The sequence below is a fragment of the Natator depressus genome, chromosome 1, assembly GCF_965152275.1.
Source record: "Natator depressus isolate rNatDep1 chromosome 1, rNatDep2.hap1, whole genome shotgun sequence".
NCBI classification, from domain to species: domain Eukaryota; kingdom Metazoa; phylum Chordata; order Testudines; family Cheloniidae; genus Natator; species Natator depressus.
The window spans coordinates 246,962,483-246,978,824 of record NC_134234.1 but is presented as its reverse complement, the minus strand read 5'-3'; the positions used below and the strand labels follow the sequence as shown (position 1 = coordinate 246,978,824).

General features: G+C 46.3%; 1 protein-coding gene across 3 annotated transcripts in view; it reads left to right on the top strand.

The window, feature by feature from the left end:
- The window catches only part of HIPK2 (homeodomain interacting protein kinase 2), a 189,991-nt gene that overhangs the window by 142,111 nt on the left and 31,538 nt on the right, over positions 1 to 16,342 (top strand). For 2 of the 3 annotated variants that reach the window (XR_012636370.1, XM_074940362.1), the window contains exons 7-11: positions 158 to 320; positions 2,476 to 2,695; positions 4,055 to 4,176; positions 11,439 to 11,581; positions 13,860 to 14,039. Coding sequence is in view for 2 of the 3 variants with exons in the window: in XM_074940362.1 (XP_074796463.1) it covers positions 158 to 320; positions 2,476 to 2,695; positions 4,055 to 4,176; positions 11,439 to 11,581; positions 13,860 to 14,039 (828 nt within the window). In the remaining variant the exon portion in view is untranslated. The remainder of the gene's footprint in view (positions 1 to 157; positions 321 to 2,475; positions 2,696 to 4,054; positions 4,177 to 11,438; positions 11,582 to 13,859; positions 14,040 to 16,342) is intronic. The other variant, XM_074940376.1, reaches the window with a different exon arrangement.

Genomic DNA, 16,342 nt, shown 5'->3' with positions numbered 1-16,342 from the left:
TGATTAATCTAACAAGTGCCAAGCATGGTCTGATCACTTGTCTCAGCCATCAAAGAAATGCTGACCTGAAGCTAGGCTTCTATAGCTGACTGTTAACTATGCTCACTGGGTTTTTTTTTCCTCTCTTTCTCACCCTCTCATTCCTTTTTCTAAACAGTGTCAAGTCCTGTTTCCAGAACATGGAGATCTGCAAGCGGCGGGTGAATATGTATGACACGGTAAACCAGAGCAAGACCCCATTCATCACCCATGTGGCCCCGAGCACATCGACCAACCTGACCATGACCTTTAACAACCAGCTGAACACTGTCCACAACCAGGTATGGGAATTGGCAGCAGCCGGGGCCTGAAAGCTAGAGAGCTCTAGAAAATGGAGAGCAGACATAGTGCTCCTCTCAGCACACACCCAAAAACATGGTTCCTTTCTGCCTTGTGACTAGAACATGCCACCCTCCTCCTTGAGCCCTGTCTAGCTGCGTGGTGTTTGATACAGGAGAATTAGTTCCATGGCACTTGTGTGACTGTGAAATATTGGCTTCTTAGTCTATCTTGTTGAAGATGATTCGGCCCACCTCCCTGGAAAGTTGGTATTGAAAAAAAAATCTGATGGCAGTGTCCTTCTATGCAACAAGTAGGATTGCACTCAGTGATAATCAGGCAGACATGAGTGATTTATTCATATTACTGCTGAGGTAAAACTAAATCCTCATATCACAGACACAATACTCTGCAGTACCAACAAAATGAAGTGCTCTCACTTCTTGTCTTAGCATTTGGTGATGGTATTTCGCCTTGTATATTCTTTGTCTTTACAGTAGTACCTACGGGCCCTAATTGAGATGGGGACCTCATTGAGCTAGGCACTGTATGTACACACAATAAGATACAGTCCCGACCCCGAAGGGCTTGCAGTTGAAGTTGGTAGATTCATATCTACTGCTTACACTTTGGTCTCCTGTATCATAATAGGAGGGTTTTTAAAGATTTTAAAAGAGGGTGCGTGTACATGAGAGTGGGACTATCACATGATCTTGATATGTACAGTGTTGGTGTATTTTAAACAAACAGTAGCTTAAATTGTTTCCCTTGGAATTGTGTTACAGTAATTAAAGGGAAGGGGAGGTATTCTTGGATAGGACAGTAAAAGACTGAAGTATGGTGAGGTTGCCATCCTTAGGGTTTTGTAGAGCTCTTTGGTGTGGGAGCCGCCTTGTTTTGATGTTATAACAAGAAGATTTAAGGGTGATGAATATAACTGTGGCATGAGGGACTGGTGCCACAGGAATAGAAGCTCCAAAAGAGTCTGGTTTGCAAAGTGATCCCATGTATCTTATAAATCTAGATTTCATGCTCGCTCAATTTTTGGTCACTTATGGTAAGAAAAGGCTTCTTTACGTTATTCATAAAGCTGTGGGCACCACAATTGTACGCAGCGATAGGTCATTAGTGTGTCATGGTTAAATGTAGTGGGTTGTCAGTTTAAAAATACAGGTATCCTTGCTTGCTTGCTTTTGGAACTCAGACTGGAGAGTCAGACTGCTTACAAACTCCCCAAATTCCTGCTGCTTAACCTCTCCCAAGCACCGATTGGCACCATTTACTATAACCAAACAGCATCACCACTACTGGAAGGGCCAGACTCTGTCACCTTTACTCACACTGAGTAGTTACTTACTCCACCAAAAGTTCCTTCCAATGAGACTGTTAGCGCTGCTTAGCTTGAATACGGGTGGAAGAATCTGTCCCTGCGTGTCAAACAGTAGCAAAGATTTGGGTGAGGCTCTACCAGTATCAGGAAGTTCCAACATTCTTACTGTAAGTCAAAAACCAGACCTATGGGCCATTTCTCCTGTTTCATCTCCCATCCATAGGTTAGGTTTCCAACTATCTCTTGTGTTTCCGTCATCTAACGCCTGGTTTTTTTTGTTTTGTTTTTTTAAGTGGGGGTGGAGGGAAGGGAAGAGCTGCCTTGGGTTTTCTCAGCAAAAGAAATGTGTAGTTGTGATGGGCAGATGAGTGGGAATTTCCAAATTCTCCTAACAAGTTTGTGTTGGGGGCAGAACTGATCTTGCCAGGTTTCCCACAGGAAGTGCCAGAAGCGTTTACAGAGCAGCTTGACTTTGTGTGACCAGTTCCTTTTGAGCCCCTTTCTTTCCTGTCTCCTCCCTATTGTCCCAAATTAAATCCATCCTGAGGAGACGTGCTCCATTCTGGAGACTCCTTGGACAACAAACTGGGATGTGGGGTGGTTGGAAGCAGCCCCAGTTGATAGAAGGCCTCACTGGTCATGCTCAGTGTGCTCCTTTTGCCCATGTCACCCACCCTTGCCTCTGCACTCCTCAGTTTTCTGTTTTGCTCCTCCTTTATTTTTTGTTTGCTGGTTTTATTTAGGTTCATTTATTTTTAGATTTGCTTCTTCCAACATACCATCTCCCTCATTTTTTTTGTTTTGTTTAATTCCCATCATTCCTTTAGGCCACCAACCTGGCTCCCACCTCCACCAGTGCCACTATTTCCTTAGCCAACCCTGAAGTCTCCATACTAAACTACCAATCTGCACTCTACCAGCCTTCAGCAGCATCCATGGCCGCAGTGGCCCAGCGAAGCATGCCCCTGCAGACGGGAACGGCGCAGATCTGTGCCCGGCCTGACCCCTTCCAGCAAGCCCTCATTGTATGTCCTCCAGGCTTCCAAGGTAAGAAACAGGCCTTCCCCCTCACAGCCAGTCCCTCTGCTGTTTGATTGGGTTCTCTTTTGAAAACTCCCTCCAGCAAATCTTCCTGAAGGAAGAAAATCTAGAAGTGAGGAGAACCTTTGGAGCAGTTGGGTTGCGGCTGATGACTCGGGGGTGGAGGGAGGGAGGTGAGATTGTGATGCTCATTGTTCATTACCCTGATCAGGGTATTTTCAAGAACCTCCATCTTGTTTTGGCAAACCTGAAAAGAATGGAATATTTTACTGACCAATTCCCAGGTTGCTCAGTGATCCAGTTTCCACAGGGTGACTCAGCAGGTTAATGAGCTAGAAAGTAAGATGTCTAGCCTGGAAATTCGCCCCAATTATGGACATCAGTGGCCAGTCATCAGTACAGCTGCACCACTGCAACTAGTGTAGACAGGCATAGCTGCTGTTTGGCCCTGTGGACAACACTCCTGCTTGAAACCAGGGTAAGCAGCGCTGGGGCACACAGCAGCTTTGCCTGTCTATGATAGGGGCTGCTCCTGCATAGTTACACCAATAGCTATATCAGAGGCAAATCCCCAGGCTAGACAAAAGCTGAGATTTGGTCCGGGTAGGGCAGAATCTATCAACAATAATACTTGGCAATACTCTAACCCCTTTTATACAAGGATCTTGCAGTGTTAACTTTCACACCAGTTGAAGCCTAGAGTCCCCCAAAGTAGACAGGGCATTACTGACACTATAGCTTCAGAATGTGTTGACTAATTCATTCTGGTGATGTGCCTTTAAATCCTAGTCAAGTCCAGAGTTACAAAGTGAGACAGTGCAGAGTGGAGTGTAGAACCCTGTATTCTTGATTCCCAATCTCCCACTTTCATCAGCAGGCAGCGCTCTCACCCTGTAGTGTATTTTCCTAGCCATCTATGGTGGCTGTCTCTAGCCAGACTGGAGAATAACAGGCTTAATTTGAAAAAAAAAAAAAACCCATTAACTTGTGCCTTCCTCCTGTAGAATTGCCTCCAGATGTAGGTTACGTTATGATGTCTTCTGCTACATTTAAGACATTCTAAAAGCATGCACAAGGTTTAAAGAGGGGTAATCTGCTGGTGTCCTTGGAAAAGTCTTGTCTTCGGCCTCGTGCGTGTGTCGTGTCTGCCAAAAGTTGGTAGATCTCCTTGGGCTGGGGTGTAATACATTTGGGTGGATGTAATAAGTGGGAATCGAGGTCCTGGTTTTTCAGAGGTGCTGAGCACCTGCCGTTCCCATTGACTTCAGTTAGAGTTGTGGCAGCAGAACACCTCTGAAAATCAGGCTCCTCTTCTGGCCGGTGCTGCTGCTGATTAACTCTGTCCCTTCTCTGTTCATGGAACAGGATTACAAGCCTCCCCTTCAAAGCATGCTGGGTATTCTGTACGGATGGAGAATGCTGTTCCGATTGTCACTCAGGCTCCTGGGGCCCAGTCTCTTCAGATCCAGCCAGGTCTCCTCGCACAGGTAATTTCCTTAGTCTGGGTAAATGTGGATTGGGCAAGTATAGGTGACATTTGAATAGTCCTATGCAGAGCAAGTCTTTTTCATTTAGTTTAACTTTTACGTGGTGTGGGGGAAGGGTGAAGTGTTTTTTTTTCCCCAGTCCCTCTGTGGCTCAGTTTTAGAATGGGACACCCAAGTGAGCATCTCCAGCTTTCCATGGAGCATCCATCTTTCCTCAATCTCCCTTTCATCTTGCAGGCCAATTTTGATTTCTGAAAGGCTCTAACAATATAACAGTTAATAGCTCCACTCTCTTTCTCAGTCCTCCTCTTCACAAGGCCTGATGCAACTCCAACTGAAATTAATGGAAGTTGTGTCAGACCAATGGTGAGAATGAATCATTAATACTTTTCTAAATCCTACTAAGCTCTTGGCCCCATGGCATCTTGTGGCAATGAGTTCCACCGGTAAATTGTGTATTGTTTAAAAAATGTTTTGCTTATTTTAGTTTTAAATTTGTTTCCTTTCAGTTTTATTGAATGCTGCCTTGTTCTTGAGCAGTGGGAAAGGGTAAATAGGCAGACGGGAGGGCCAGGGCAACTGAGTCAGTGAATCTCTGCAGCAGCCTATTGGCCGAGTTCTTGGGGGGGACTCTACTGGGAGATAAATGACTCCCCAACCATGGAAACTCAGGGTGGGGGCTGGCGCTGGCAACAGTGCCTATTCTCCTTCAAGGTGAATCCCCAGCCTTCTGGCAAGGGAGGTGCAACTTATACCTCCTTGTGCCAGCTTCAGTGAATCTGGCCAACTTTACTTTTTTTAAATGGTCTGAGACTTATTGGTTCTGTTGGTATCAGGAATGTCTTTGATGGAGAACAAATATACTTAACATAAGACACACAGAGCTTCACAATACCTCCTGGAAAAAGTGATCCAGAGGTAAAATACATGCCTACTGTGCACTGATTAATGCCAGAATGTTCATTTGCGTTCAGATCTCAACAGACTTTAAAATCATGCCCAAGCACTGGATTCCCTGGGTTACCTGTGCCATCGTGTGTTGTTGTGATTACTTTCCTTTGCCAGCTGCCAGCTGAGCTTATCTGGTGAAGACAGAATGAAACACTACCTAAAGCCTGTGTGTTTTTTCACTAGCTATGTGCCCCGCCCATTTCTAATAAAAGAGTCTTTGTTACAGAGCTGACTCTTGGCGTAAGTCTGCCGCAAAATGGAATCCATCTTTGCTGATGACTGTCATAACCTTCAGCCCGGCAAGATTGGGCCTTGTATCCCATTCAGTACAAAGCAGGTGTCTAAGAAGCAGAGCAGTGGAAACGAAAAGTCAGATTTTCAAAGTTATGAGCAGGAAGATGTGCACACTGGAATTAGGCACCTGCAATTGCATTTGCACAGATGCCTGCCCCTTGCAAGAACCGTTCCTTGATGCAGTGACAGGCTCCAGCAGCGGGGAACTGCCAGACCCTTTCCCCACCGCCTCCCACCTGCTAGAGCCTTTCATAGCTGCAGGGAGCTACACACCATAGTGAGACGTGTGAACGCAGCCTGCCTTTACTGCAGCATGTAGCACATGCAATTGTGGTTGCACAAATGCCTCCCACTGCCAGAACCTTTCGTCAGTGCAGTGAAAGGTCATGGTAGTGGGGAACTGCCAAATCTTTTTCTGGCTGCCTCCTGTAGCTACACATGTACTGCCTGTATTCTACAGGCTGCTGTGAGTGTGGACAATGCACACGTCATAAAGTCTCTGGGAGCAGCCAGTGGGGCTCATCCCCGCGTCAATATACTCCAGCACTGGTAGAGGCTGAATGCCAAAATTGGACCCTTACCATTTATTCTCTATATACTTTCAAATCCAGGAAACAGGGCCCTGCAAATGATTGCAAGTCCCTCATCCTGAGGCCCTTGGATAAGCTCTGCCATCACGGTGGTGATGGATAGGGGTGTGTTTTGTATATTGTCTCTGTAAGCTGGTTCTTGCAGAAATGAAAAGTTAGACCTAACCACTGACTGCAATCTGCAAAGTGGGTGGTGAAAATAACCCTTACACCCGACCTTACCGGGTCCATTTTCACCCACGTGAGCAAGTATACCTGTGTGTGGAGGGGAGACAGGTGAAAGAAGGCTGATTCCAGTCTTTAACAGTGCAGTCGCTTCACATCTTAAAGGGGCAGGGCACCATGTATTTCAGGGGTGTTTTTGTCCAGCCTGAAATTGATGTTGTCATGCATTGAAAAGCCTGATCCAGTGCTTGTCCCTTCCTTCCCTTCTCCCTCAGGAGTGTTCTGCATTCCTGCATTTTCTCACTTTCACTCCTTCCCAACAGCACTCCTAGGCAGGAAACCCTGCTTGGCTGCCACCGGCCCCTTCTGAATAAATAGGGCCACATCCATTTGTGCTACTTTCTGATGCAGCTCACTCCCACTTTCCTCATCTGGACCTAGGATTGAGACACCAGGGGCCAAAGTGTGCTCTCAGTCACACCTGTGCAATCTTACTCAAAGCAGTGGACATGGCAGCACTGTCCCAGTGGACCAGCCCAAGCAATCTTTTCCTGCCGATGAAATGATTCCATGGTCCTTACCTGATAAGTAGAGAGTTTGTGCCGGGGCCCTGACAATGAATCTAGATTCACGCCCTAAAAGTGGCGGAGAGCTGAACAAATCCAGGCTCCCTCCCCAAACAAGGAGGAAGTGGCTTTAGCATGTAAACTCAGGTAATCTCTTGCAGGGGAGCAACAACAGTTTATTTACCTTTTTTAAACCACAGCTGTAAAAACAAAAATATCCACACCCCTCATCCACCTGCCTGCTGGTGCTAGTCCTTTGTTACAGCACAGTGTTGTGAACAGCTCTCCAGGGTCCTGTGACTGAGTATCCTTTCCAGCCCTGGTTCTGCAGATGTGGTTGAGACAGAAAGAGGCCCACTATAGCAGCCCTTTCATCTGACTCAGCAAGGCAGAAAATCCCAAGACAATCAACATTTGGAGCTGGGCTGGAAAGCGTGGGAGTTTTGGGGTTTTTTTGGGCGGGGGAGCTGGAGGGGCTACAGGATGGGGAGAGGTTTAAGGTTTTTGTGTAAATCAATCTCTGAATCTGGCTTAGGAAGGAACAGGGTGAAACACCTTCAAGCAGAGACTCTGTTTACAGTGTAGCCCCCTCAGTGCTGTGTGGCTACACAATGTGAATCCAGCACAGTGGCACCGATATCACCCTAGAGAGGGATGTAGCTGATGCCCTTGAATTCCATGGCTCAGTCTCTGAGCACGCACGCTGTCTATGCCAGCACTCGAGAGATCCTGCTGTCATGTTGGTGGCATCTGAATATGACCAGGTTGTAATAGACTATATGATTCCTAAATTAAGTCATCAGAGCAAGATGACCCTGGGAAATCTTTGTAATGGTGTGCCTGGACTGATACGTACACAGGGATGTGATTGCTGAGCTTGCAGGGGAGTCTAGCTCTGGCACTAAGGGGCACCAGTTTAGAAAATACCAGGGAGGGTACGGAGAGGACAAATGTAATTCGCAGACTTGTTTGCTAGACTGAAATACTCCTATTTTCTGTTCATATGGAATGGATTTTGGTGTTAAGCTGCGTCTGTCATGCTGCAGCCAATCCCAAAGCAGTGACGTGGGATGCTGTGCCGGGCAGTGGCTAGGGGCAAGCGCACGAGCCACTCGGCCTGATTCTGCCTTCAGACGCACCCGTGCAACTCCTCCATTGAAATTGATGGGCGATCTGCATACATATTTGAGGGAAGAATCTAACCCATTATGCTTTAAATACTAGCTCCTACACAGCTTTGGACACTAAGGCTGGGTTTTCAAAGGAGCCCAACAGAGAATTAGAATAGGATAGTCTAGCAGTATAGAATGGAAGAGAATTTCTGTGGGATTTCGGCATCTAACTCCCCTAAGGCTCCAATCCCAGTCAAAAACATGTCTGATTAAGAGGAGGAGTCTGAGCTAGGAAAAATGGCAGGGATTGGTTCACTTGCAGCTCGCCTTTAGATTCTCCTCTGAAGTACTGATCAGAAACTGAGACAGAAGGAGGCAGCACAGAAGAAGAAAACGGCACAATCAGCTGCCCAGTAAATACCCCACGTGGAAGGCCTCCTGCTATGGAAAGTGTCTCCTTGGGGACTGGATAGCTTAGCTAATTGAGCTGGGGAACATTTTTATCCCTGTCCCCATTTTGAATTCAGCCCAAGTCAGTAATCACTGAAAGTTTGTTCCTACTGGGAGCTGTTAAATGATCTGTGTGAAATGGGATAACGGTCTCAGTCCAGTTCCCAGAAGTCAAATGTTCATGTTGCAGAAACCACCATCCCAATAGACATCAGCTGCCACCCTTTAGAGGCCTCAACAAAGAAGCTAAGTAAGGAATGTTCCAAAGACATCCCTAGGGGTGATGGCTCCAGGTCCGGCTGGAGAAACATTAGAGGGTCAGGATGGGGGGAGCTTGCAGTGATACTGCCTGTGCTATACAGTACCTGTTATGTGGCTAACCTGAGGAGTTCACTGCTAAATTCACTTAATGTTTTGTAAGGGTCATTCAAGGAGGTAAGAAGTGATTTTGTCTGTCTTCGAAGCCTTGCCCCTATAACTTCATCTGCCATTTGTTCTCACTTGGTGCCCATTAAGTCTTGATTCAAAAATATAGTGTTGTTCGGACAGGGCAGGCTCATAATAGACTGAAAGCCCCATTCATGTAGGGGTAGGTGATTAAAGAGTAGGACTGACAAGGCTCTGGTATACTGTGCACCATTGCGTTAAGGCTGTTCTCCGTTCAGTTTGTGACTCGTGTGCAACTTTAGGAAGGAAGGATGAACATTAAAGGGGGCATAAGCAGAAACTATTAGGTTTTAACAAATAAATGATATTCCTTTTATCCACTTTTGTATGTTAATGACTAGCACTAGTGATAATGGCCAATTTCCTCTGCTTATAGAAAGCAGCCCTTCATGAATACCAAGCAGATACCACTGTGACCTCTGTTCTTCAACCATAGGAACTGAGGGATCATCAATAAAAATTGAAATTAGAAATAAATTTGCAATGGGAAGGCAATTACACAAAAAATCTATTGTGTGCTGTGATCTCCTCGAGATCTCACAAGCTAAGTAGGGTTGGACTGGGCCACTGTGGATACATCTACACTGCAGTTAAAGACCTGCAGCTGCTCTGTGTCAGCTGACTTGGGCTCACAGGACTGTAAAATTGCTGTGCAGATATGGCTCAGGCTCCAGCCTGAGCTCTGGGAGCCCACGAGGAGAGAGGGGCCCAGACTCCAGCACAAGCCTGAATGTCTACACTGCAATTTTACAGACCCGCAGCCTGAGCCCAAGTCAGCTGACACCGGCCAGCTGTAGTGTTTATTTAATTGCAGTGTAGACAGACTAGGTGTGGATGGGAGTCCCAGGTGCTGAAGAAAATTGATGTTGGTGATCTACTAGATGTTACTTTTCCCTCTGAGTTACTGTTGAACCAATGTTGGAGGGACACTGATTCTGGAAGTGTCACCTTTCAGATGAGTTAAAACCAAGATCTTCACAACTTCCAGTCCTTAAAGATTTTAGAGAACTTTTTAAAGAAAAGATTTGTTAATGCATTTGCTCTGGGCAAATATTAACTTAATAACGCTCACTGAATAATACTTTCCCCCACAAATATTCCTACTGGTTTCAGTGGAACTGCTTGTGGAGTAAAATACAAATATGTATTTGTAGCCTTCCCCCACTCTCCCACCCCGCTCTCCCCGCTCCAGGCTAGACATATCCACTGTCTGTCCAGATTGGAGCACCAAAGCCTGCTAGCTGGCAGAACTGTGCTTCCGAACAATTTTCCAGCAAGGTGGCGACTGTCATGCTTTGTATTTCAGCACAGACGGAGTCCTAGCATATTTCTCATTCTCAAATCTCTCAACTCTCCTTTAGTGCCTGAGCAAGTCAGTGAAAGTGGGCATTAGTGCTCAGAATCCGCTGTTTTTCAGTCAGTGTGAAAACATGACACTCACACCTTTCATGCATCAGAAATTGTTATTTGTGTAAAGTAATCAGCTGCTTTACACCTGAGTGACTTGCACGTACTAAAGCTCCTTTAGCTGAAATGAATTCAGGGCCAGATTTTGATACTCTTACTCGGGGCTGAATAGCACTTTATTCTCCAAATTGTCTCATTGACGTCAATGGAACTTTCCATGGAGTAAAGCACTACCCATGTCAGTAAGGGGATCACAATCTGGCCCTTAGTCATCAAAAATTTGTTAGGATTAGGGATAGGGAATTGACTCTCTTTTGCCTCTGGTAATATCTGTTTTGAATTTAGTTTTTAAATCTCACATTTTTCCGCCTGTGCTTTAGATGTGAGCTAACTGGAACTAATGAAGTAGATTTTGTGTGAATAAGCCTATCTGAATCTCATGAAATATCCATTTTTCTACCGGACCTGTTCCACATCACATTCCCTCTTTCCAGTTCAACTAGATCCTTCCTTCATTCTTCTCTGATCCCATCCTCCCGCTCCCCTGACTCTCAGTTCCTTCCCTCCAGCTATCCCTTTTCTTTCTCTCTCCTTCTCTATTGTAAGACTCCTAATACACAACTCCCTCTTTGACCTTTAAATCCCTCTCACTTCTCCCACCAATCCTCCTAACCCATCCTTTCCCTTTCCTGATCCTCTTGACTCTATATTCTGTTCAGTTCTGTTTGGGGTGGCAAGGGAGAAAATATTTCTGATCTGGCACACTCTCTGTTGGCCTTTAGCCAGCTGTTTTGTTTCAGTTTTAGTAGCCTAGGGTGTCCCTAGCTCAGAGGTGACCCAGGTTTTATTAACTAACCCTTAGGAAGCCTGGGAACTAATGAGATTTGAAGACAGCATCCAGCCCAGGAAAATATGCCAGGCCTGCTGAGACCCCAAGATGCATTTCTGCAAAGGCAGAAGGCCCGATAGGGGGAGAGGGAGTGAGTGTGGTGGGGCCTCTGAGCCAAACTGATCTGAAGAACAGAAACAAAAAATTCTGGTTCTAGTTGAAGTTTGGGTTGAGATTCGGGCCAGTTCTCATTTTCCTATTCCTAACTGTGACCCAGCTGCTGCCTTGGAATACATTAGCAGGGATTTCTCTACTCCTTTGTGTGCTCTGTACTGAAAACTATTTTACTGTAGTTTCCTGAAGGCATTAAAACCTCCCTCCTAGGATGGGCTGGCACCAAAGCAATGAGTGGTGATTCTTTTTAACCACCAATTTCTCTTCTGTTCAACAGCAGGCCTGGCCTAGCGGGACCCAGCAGATCCTGCTCCCTCCAGCCTGGCAGCAATTGACTGGAGTAGCCGCCCACACCTCAGTCCAGCACGCAACTGTCATACCAGAGACCATGGCAGGGACCCAGCCGCTGGCAGACTGGAGGTAAACCTGGAGTATTGTATGTATATCTGTGAGACACCCACTATATGTGAATGTCTGTCTGACAGCCTCTGTGTCTGAGTAGTTTCTAATATCCCAGGGTGTCCTTCTGGGCTAACGCTGAATGCACAGTGGGCGCAGTCTTTGCCCACACAGTCACTGGACTCCCAGCATCTGACTTGGTCTGTAAGGTGCTTTTGGATATTTTGAGTATGAAGGGAACCATCCATCATAAAACCAAATTCAGGTCTAGCCTCTCTTAAGCTGCTCCTTACAGGTCAGTCCTTGTGACACGATAACATCTTGCAAGAAAAAAAGACATATGCTCCATTCTTGATCCCAGCATCTTCTCCCCGACCATCCGCATCCGTCGTGGCTTGTTTAAAAAGCCAAATAGCCCTATTGTTTTGTGCTGTGTTGTATCCCAGATTCAGTTTGCAGCACTTTTTGCGCTGGTGAAAACTTCCTGAGAGGCAGGATAATTCTGTGGGGGGCGACATCTGTGGAAAGTTATGCAGGAGAGCTTTGGCCTTTGGCAGTCTCGGTGCAGGCCTGGAAAGTGGGTCTTTGGCGTTTTCAGGCAGAGTGGGAATGGAATTTTGGCCGGATCCTGTCTGTGCTACAGTTGTTTGTGAAATCCTGACCTCTGTCAAAGGATTAGGGATGGAGAGGCACTTCTCAGGCCAATTACTTTGAACCCGTTTATCATGGTAGGCCCTTCCCGAAATTGTTCCATTAATGGTTTATTTCATCTCTCCTGGAACGAGGGATGTAAAAGGTTAACCAGTAAGCATTAGACTAACCCTTAACTGTTAACCCCAGTGGCCCCGCACCAACCGGAGGGACTCCAGCCAGGCGGCTTTTTTAACCGATATTTACATCCCTACCTGGAACATCTCCAATGATGCTCTGTCTACCTTTGATAGTCTTTCCACTGCAAGTTGCTCTTGCTACTTCAGAGGTCAGTGTGAGTAGGCACTGAGAGAAGGCAGTAGTGAGGATGGGAGCTGCAATGCAAGGCCTTGAAAGTAAGAGGATTAAAGTGGTGGGTAAATGGGGTATCCTTCAAGGCTCTCGTAAGGCCAAATCCTTTGCCCCTGAAGCAAATTCATATGAGATGTCAGATTGGCAAATCCCCTTGTCATTTTCACCCTTTATACTTTATGAAAACGGGCACTAAAGAGGCGCTAACTCTGCTCTTGTAGTCTCCGAGACAGTCAGTCACAAGCACAGCATAGTTAAGGAGTTTGAAATCTGTTCATCCCCAAAGGAACCTGGTCAGATTGTCACTTGCTCCATTGCTGTGGTTTATTCCACAAATAAGACATCACTACTGGGTCAAAACATCAGTTGCTTTCCCGGATGGTTTCTCAGTGAACAGTTGGTGGGTGGAAGATTTTTGTTTCAGCAGGCTGTCTCCTCTCCTTTTGCCTGTGTGCTGTGCAGATCATCTCTACTTTGAACCTTAGTTGGAAGAGTGCCATACCCAGGTGGTCCACAGAACAGCACTGGTGGGAGATTGCTACTCCACTGTGAGTTGGCATCTCACTCCAAAGTCCTTGTTATACCGCGACCTTAGGGAGTGTCAGTTATCGTTGGGACTCAGAGACTTATTCTGGCTTCCCTGATAGCCTGATGTGACATCTGAGTTGTGGGGAATTGCTTTTGTGAGTCGCATCTGAAGGAGCTGGAGAAGGTCTTCCTGAAGGACAGAGAGGGGATTGGAGCATGTAGGTGGATACTGTAGGCAGAACAACAAGCTATAGAGAAAAAGCTACCCACGTGGTCAAAGTATGAATGTGTGTGTGTGTTGTTTTTAAGCCTTAGCCACAGGCATACTATTATAGTCGGGTGATTGCGGCAGGATACATCCTGAGATGGTTTGGTTTGGGACTGAGCTGAGTCCCTTGTTCCTCAGGCAGAGGTGGGGATCGGAGAACTGCAGAGGCAGTGAGGTCAGCACTAGGGGAAAGGGTGATGTGCATCCCTCTCACCTGCCCTCTGATGCCAACACAGGCAATGGCCCTGAGTGGCTCCAGTGGGGGTATGTGTTCTGAATATAAACTAGGGGCATGCCGCCCCCATCCCTGCGAGAGAATGAAGCAAAGGCCTCTGAAAAGCAAAGGGAAGAAAGGGAGAAAAACACCAACCCAAGCTTGATGCCAGGACTGGCATGCCCAAAGTCACATTTAGCTGGAGGCATTTCTGAGGCTAATGAAAGCCTTTTAAGAACTGATACACATTTAAAATGCATTTATCTCCAATTTCCCTCCTCTTGCAGAAACACACATGCTCACGGCAGCCATTATAATCCCATCATGCAGCAGCCTGCGCTTTTAGCTAGTCACGTGACTCTTCCCGCAGCTCAGCCCTTGAATGTGGGCGTGGCTCATGTCATGAGGCAACAGCCGACCAGCACCACTTCCTCCAGGAAGAACAAGCAGCACCAGTCATCTACGAGGTAAGTGGCAAGGAGCATAGCGGAAGCCTAAGGACTCCGAGGGCCAAATTCACTGCTGAAGTTGACGGAGCTGCATGCACTGAGGCTAATGGCAATTTTGGTGGAAACTGTATAAAGAGAGGGGAGGAAATGCCTTTTTCCCAACAGACATCCTGATTCTTCTCTCATGTGCACCATGTGTAAATCAGGAGGAACTAGTTGTGAGAGAAGGATCAGGCCCATAGTATTCTGATTCTCTGTATATGTACTGTAGTAGGGTTCTGCTCAGCTTTCCAAGAGAGAGGAGAAGTCATTCAAACAGAAGGGCATGCAACTGTGCCTATTTAAATCCATTAAATTGATGTCTTGGCAGAATTAGTGGATATTGAACCACTTAAAAGCCCCGTTGCTTCCACTTCAGTGAATATATATAGAACAGAGTAGTTATAAATATAGACTGCATGATGAAGTGAGGTGTCATACAATTTTAATGCCCTGTGTTGGGGATGACCACATCACTGTGAGCAGCAGAGCCACAAGTCAATTGTATAAGTCTCCGCAAATTAATGCCAATCAAAATTCTTATTACCTACCTACCTCCCCCCACAAAAAAATATCTGTATTCTGTTTATGCAATTCAGATGTGCTGATTCAGAATGCCCCAATCCCAAAATATCCATAGACAAAAGGTGTAACCATCTCCCTCTGTCTGATCTCAATGACACTCCTAAAAGTGGCCACATTTCCTCAACATTGTCATCCCCTCAAAAGGCCATATTTTCAGAAACAATGGACCTAAGGCGTGCACCTAGAATATGTCCATTCAAGAGCAAATGGGTGATTGCCTACATGCAGGGATAGATCCACTGGTTCAGCTGTGATGCATTCGACACAAAGTGAAGGGCAAAGATAGCCCTAAGCCACCTGTACTCTTCCCTCATTCTAGACATGGGCCACTCCCTGGCATACATTAGAGCAGTCTTCTGGCTGCCCTAGCTTATGCTAGTCTACAATGGCCCCAAAGGAATCATGGGGGCGTAAGAACATCTCCTGCGCCAAGGTCTCGGACGGGAGGTGGCATAGGGGCTACTGCAGGAGTTCTGTGCCACCCAAAGATTCTCCTACACGGGAATTTTGGGGGGTTGGAGCCATCAGTTTTATGGATGTTTTGTCCTGCAGGAGTGGGGCCAGGTTCTGGCCCATAGCATGCAGTTGCATGAACAAAATGCAAGAATGCATGTGCAATAACCCTCTCGCTCCTGTGGTAATCCCTGTGGGTGGGGCACATTGGCAGGGTGCATATGTCAAAAGTATACTTTGTTGCTGCTTGTGCTGTAGCTGGTCTGTGGACAGAGAGCTGAGGTCTTTAGGGCTGTTAAACCAGCACCTTTAATTAGCACTGAATTTTTCTAAGAAAAGAAAGAGCAAGAAAGAGAGAGAGATCCAGAAATGGCCTGCTCTTACAGGGTACGTCTACACAGCAAAAAAACACCCGCAACAGCGAGTTTCAGTGCCACGTCAACTGACTCAGACTCTTGCTACTTGGCTAAAAATAGCAATGTAAAAGTTCCCACTGAGGCTAGACCCTGGGCTCTGAAACCCTGCAATGGGGGAGGGTCTCAGATCCCAGGCTCCAGCCCGAGCAGGAACATCTAAACTGCTATTTTTAGCCCCAGAGCACAAGCCTTGTGAAACCAAGTCAGTTGATCTGGGCTCTGAGACTCGCTGCTGCAGGGTTTATTTGACTGTGTAGCTGGACCTACAGAAGGGGACAAACAGAGGAGCTCACAGCTCTTAGGTGACCAGATTGGGGCCAGAGAAACTACTGAATTCACAACCAGTTCCACTGTACTTAAGATGCCAGTATTCAAATCCTTCCTGTTTGTCTGCTCTCTAATGTGTAATGTTTCATTTACTTTGAGAGGATTCCAGCCGTCTTACGCCATTCATAATACAGAACAGAGCCAGTTAAGACCCAGCAAGCCAGTAAAACAGGGAATAGATCACAATACATCTGGACATACAAAGTGTCTCCCCAGCCCCCAGTAATCTGCCACCAGGGCACAAGGCGTCTGCATTAGGAAGGAGTCCGACACTCTCAGAGCAGCTGCTTTCCACGGTCCTCTATTTTACGTTATTTGTGATGCTTTTGTATCCAAATGAGGGATATGCTCCTTTCGAGAAGAGGATACTCCATGTTTCTCATTGGTATTCAAAAGGCACTGCAAATGCTACTGTGCAGTCATTTGTTATGCAAAGGATCTTGTGTAAGTCAGTGCAGTGTGATATGTCCATAATTTCTTCCCTTTGATACATGCCACCTA